The sequence below is a fragment of the Triturus cristatus genome, chromosome 10, assembly GCF_964204655.1.
Source record: "Triturus cristatus chromosome 10, aTriCri1.1, whole genome shotgun sequence".
NCBI lineage: Eukaryota > Metazoa > Chordata > Amphibia > Caudata > Salamandridae > Triturus > Triturus cristatus.
The window spans coordinates 1,173,822,216-1,173,827,494 of record NC_140593.1 but is presented as its reverse complement, the minus strand read 5'-3'; the positions used below and the strand labels follow the sequence as shown (position 1 = coordinate 1,173,827,494).

At 42.3% G+C, this 5,279-nt stretch overlaps 1 protein-coding gene across 1 annotated transcript; it reads left to right on the top strand.

Annotated features, from left to right (window-relative positions):
* Positions 1 to 770: 770 nt before the first annotated feature.
* LOC146796905 (olfactory receptor 5V1-like) lies at positions 771 to 1,706 on the top strand. Its single transcript, XM_085631436.1, has one exon. The coding sequence runs from the start codon at positions 771 to 773 to the stop codon at positions 1,704 to 1,706; it is 936 nt and encodes a 311-aa protein (XP_085487562.1).
* The last annotated feature ends 3,573 nt before the right edge of the window (positions 1,707 to 5,279 follow it).

Here is a 5,279-nt window from a genome sequence, read left to right as displayed (position 1 = left end):
GGGGGAAGACTTCTTTCGGGTCTGTCAGGTCTCACACTCACCCCATGATGATGTTTCTGAAGTTGATTGTTTCCTATGCATGAAAAATGTATATATAAATCCTTGATTTTGGGGATGAGCTAGAGCTTTCCTCAAGATATTCTGATGCTTCTAGGGATGTTGCCTATATTCTGAATATTCAACTCTCTGAGAGCATTCATGGCATTGATTTTTTAATCTTTATGTAAAAAGAAGTCAGTTAATTAGTCTATCTATAATCTATAACTAATTGAGTGCATTGTGATGTGTAAAATTGACTGTATTTTGATATGCCTTATACAGTGGACACATTGTCTCATAAAATGGAAGTTTTCCACCATCTCTGATTCATCAACCTATGGACGTGCTCTTGAGGTAATATTCTGGGGTGTCAGGCAAGGACAAAATGGAGGCAATGGCATTGAGTGGCCCTTCCAATGCATGCAAGCCTCTGACACCATTGGCAGCAGTGGTCTTCCAGGACCATAGTGCTTCCTAACTCAGAGCAAGGTGTGGCTTGTCAATCTGCAATACAATGCTCTCCCCACCTTTAAGTGAGGAGGGGGAGCTGAGTGAGCTGAGTGTTGAGCTGGCAATAAATCTTCTAACTTTTGTTAGTTCCTCATTTTATCAGACTCTAAATAATACACTACTTTTCTGATGCTCTTGCCTACAATCAATTTCTAATTTCTAATGCTATTATTTTTGTTTTACAGCATCAATCTCTCTGCAGGACAACCTTAAAAAAAGCTATGGAAAATGCTTCCACAGTGACAAAGTTTTTCATGGTTGGTTTCTCCAATGATTCTCAGCTGAGGCATTTACTATTCAGCGCATTCACTCTCATCTACATCACAACGCTGCTGGGCAACTTCACCATCATGTTCCTCATCATAATAGATGCCCAGCTTCACACTCCTATGTATTTCTTCTTGGCAAACCTCTCTTTCCTTGATATTTTATGCGTGTCAACAACTGTCCTAAAGCTGTTGGACAACTTGCTTGCAGAGAGGAGGCCCATTTCATTCCATGCCTGCATCACACAGATGAGTTTGTTTCAGATTTTCATCATCACTGAATGCTTCCTTCTTGCTGCTATGTCGTACGATCGGTACTTAGCTATTTGCCACCCATTGAATTACACTGTTCTCATGAGCCAGAAGGTTCAACTTAACCTTTTGACTGGGTGCTGGATAGCTGGTGGGCTTAATTCTGTATTACACACAGTCCTAGTTTCCACCTTAAACTTCTGTGGGCCAAATCTCATTGACCACTTTTTCTGTGAGAGTCCAGCACTCCTTAAGTTATCCTGCTCCAGCACATCTGTCCATAAACTTGTCATTTTTGTAGAGGGGTTCTTTGTTGGAGTGCTCCCTTTCCTGATTGTCTTTGTCTCCTATATCCCTATAGTCTCTGCTATTTTTAATATTCACTCCACCAACGGCAGGCAAAAGACATTTGCTACCTGCGCCTCTCACTTGGTGGTGGTGACCCTCTTTTATGGCACTGGCATGTTGACGTATATCATTCAACCTACTATACCTCACTTACTTAATGACAGCAAAATATTGACTATGGTATACACCATTTTAACTCCCATGTTTAACCCTTTTATTTACAGCCTGAGGAACAACCAGGTAAAGAATGCTCTCTGGAGAGTGATGGGCAAGAACATACTATCTGCATAACCCATCCTACTTTGATTGAATAAGTCACATTCTTCATGATCACTCTTCCTTGCAGGTGTTTTGTTTCAGAGGATGGGTAAAATGCTGAGATACCAATGGAAGTAAATCAGATACTAGAGCTCTGTAAAAGACATCAATAAGATAACTCAGTGTGTTTCCTCATGGCACTTCACTTGTATTTCAATGTGTATGTCATATACCATGTATGTTCCTTTACTACCCTTTGATTTCTCAAATAAATTGGCAGGCATTGTATCACAAGTCCTGAAGCTCTATGGCATCAAAGAAGATGAACATAAATTTGTGAAGGAAATTAATTAGCTCCAGTGGTCAGAGTGTTTTGGGATTAAAAAGTAAGTTGTTGTCATTAAGAGAGGTTTTGCTATAATTTTCCTGTAGCATGACTCTAAATTCACAACTGCAAATGTGGCCCTGGTTTACATGATCGTCATGATCATATCCCGCTCTGTGGCATAGGGGGTGATCAGGGTTGTTGTATTATGGGGAAAAACCATGGAAATGTATTTGATTTTTCTTAGTGAAAACTTAGCCAAGCCATGGTGTGAACTGAAAACAACAGTGAAACCATCATGACGGACAAGAAGAAATGTGGTACATATAAGCAAATTAACATACAATACTGTTGTAAATTGGGTTACTTGTTAACTGGGGCATGTGCATCCTAGTCAGGGTAAGGCACAAGCAAATCCCAAATTAACCTGTGCTCACCCCCTGGTAGATTGGTACAGAGCAGTCAGGTTTAATTTAGAGGTAATGTGTAAAGTATTTGTGCAACACGTCAAACAGTGAAAACACCACACAAAAATGATCCAACATCAGGCTAGAAAAATAGTGCTTAATTTAATAAATATAAAAAATGCTCAAAATGACAAATATACAATCAGTAGAATCAGAGTTATGTAATTTTGAAGAATAACCTGTAAAATAGCACTTAAAAGCAGAAAGTGCCAACCATGGCTATCTGGTCACACTAGACTGGGTCAAAGTCAAAAGTTGAGGATGACTGTGATTGAGCGCGGGCTGGATTAGTCCTGCTGAAGTCCCTTCTCAAATTTTGTTCCAAGAGTCCAGTTTGTGCTGGAGAGTGTCGCGGGATCAAGGAAATCATTGCAGGCTGTAGCCAACATGTGTGAAGAGCTGACTGGGCTGGGCCTTCATGTTGGCTGTCCCCCGTGGGTTATCCATGCTGCTGTGTGAACACACGGGTTAGCTGTGACTTGCTTCAGAAGCGTACTGAAGAGTTGGTGGATGAGGTCCTTCTTTTAAACATGTTTGTGCCTTTGAAGTGGGGAGAAGCTTCCAGAGGTATGCCTTTGAAGTGCACAGATGCCCTGCCGTCCTGGCCTTGGTTCAAGAGTCACTAAGGGTGGTATGCAGGCCTTTGTGTAGAGACAGGTGCACGTGGGGCTGTGCCCAGCTCCTCCTTCCCATCCTACCAGTGATGGCCCAACCAGTTACACCTAAGCTGAAATTGTGTGTGGTTGTCTTGAAGGAATACACAAAGCCCAACTGCCAACTACACTCAGTCATGTGACCAGAGACAGACTGCAGGCACTAAATGGCCAATGCAAGTAAATGCCAACTTTCTAAAAGTAAAAACAACAGATGATGGACAGAATGCAGAACAATGTCATACATTCACCCCAGTACAGAGATCTGGGCCTAAATCCATCATTTTTTGCTCACCATGCCATTCCAGTATGAACCCAGCCATATGCAAATCAGTCTTGACACTGTGCCTCATGGGAACGCTAGCCCGAACTTCCAAGCCAGGTCCTCCCTGGACTGGAAACAAGCATCCTGAGACCGGTTTCAGGGTTTCACCCCTCTTCAGCCAGGATATCTTGATTCCAGTGGCATGGAGAGCACGGGACTTACGTCTGAGCATACCCATCCCACTCTGGGTGACAAATGGAAAAACAACAGATGATGGACAGAATGCAGAACAATGTCATACATTCACCCCAGTACAGAGATCTGGGCCCAAATCCATCATTTCTTTGTTCACCATGCCATTCCAGTATGAACCCAACGATATGCAAATCAGTCTTGACCCTGTGCCTCATGGGAACAGTCCAGCCCGAACTGCCAAGCCAGGTCCTCCATGGACTGGAAACAAGCATTCTGAGACCGGCAGTTGGCAGGGTATGCCCAGACGTTGGTCCCTTGCTCACTTTGCCACTGGATTCAAGCTAGCCTGGCTGATGACGGCTGATTAGCCAGAAACCGGTCCCAGGATGCTTGCTTCCGGTCCAGGGAAGACATGGCTTGGCAGTTCGGGCTGGACTGTCCCCATCAGACTGACTTGCATATCTGAACTGGGGTGGCGGAGTGAACTAAAGAATGATGATGGATTAAACCCAGATCAGTTGACTGGGGGTGAGTGTTTGCAATGTTCAACACTCCGTCCATCATCCCCTTTGTTTTTGCTTTGTTCCCCCCAACTTTCTAAAAGGGGCATTTTAGAATTTAAAATCTGAGTTCACTAACAGTTGGGATTTTAAATTATGATTCCAGAGACACCAAACATTAACTACTTAACTCTTCCCACTTGGAAATTACACTTATAAAATATAATAAGGTAACTCTAATGTTATGCCTTCCGGTAGTGAAAAATGAATTTAAGAGTTTGTCACTACCAGGACATGTGAAACGTAAAAGTATATGTCCAGCTTTTCAAATGCTGTACACCTTGCCCTTTGGGCTGTCCAGGCCCTAACTGAGGTGCAACCTTTATGTATTACAAAGGAAGGTTTGGGCCTGGCAAGAGGATTACTTTGCCAGGTCAAAATGGCAGTTAAAAACTGCACACACAGACTGTGCAATGGCAGGCCAGAGGCATGTTTGAGGCGCTACTTAAGTGAGTGTCACAATCAGTGCTGCAGGCCGATTGGTTGCATTTAATTTACAGGCCCTGGGTATATATATTACCACTTTAGTAGGGACTTATAAGTTGGCTAAATATGCCAGTTCGGTATTAGCCAATATTATCATGTTTAGAGGAGAGAGCACAGCACTGTAGCACTGGTTAGCAGTGGTAAAGTGCACAGAGTCCTAAAGCCAACAAAACTATTTCAGCGGAGTGGAGGGCAAAGGTAAAACGTTTGGGGATGATCCTGTGGAAAGGGCCAAGTCCAACAAATATATTTTAATTTTAAAAATGTAATTGGGCACATTTTCAGTATCTACATCTGGGCTGCCCAGGGTAACTGAACAATATTTTGGTGGCTCTATGTGTGCAGACAGATAGAACATCTGTATACGGTATTACAGTGTAAACATCTAATTTACATATAACTATATATCTTCGGGCATAAATCTGTACATCTTTGTCTCAAATGTAATTAAAGTAACATGATTTAAGACGTGGGACTTGCTGTGCGAAAACCAATGTGGAAGCCAAGATGTGCAATTTATGTGCCGACTGGTCTGCACATGGCTATGCAATTCATGATACAACATATATAACAAAAGGTTGTAATGCAAATTGTACATTCACTGGCAGTTGCAAAAGAACTGGCCAAATGAGTAATAATTAAGAAAGTTAAAAAC

Coding starts and splice junctions, on each gene's coding strand:
- LOC146796905 (XM_085631436.1), top strand. CDS start 771: ATGGAAAATGCTTCCACAGTGACAAAGTTTTTCATGGTTGGTTTCTCC.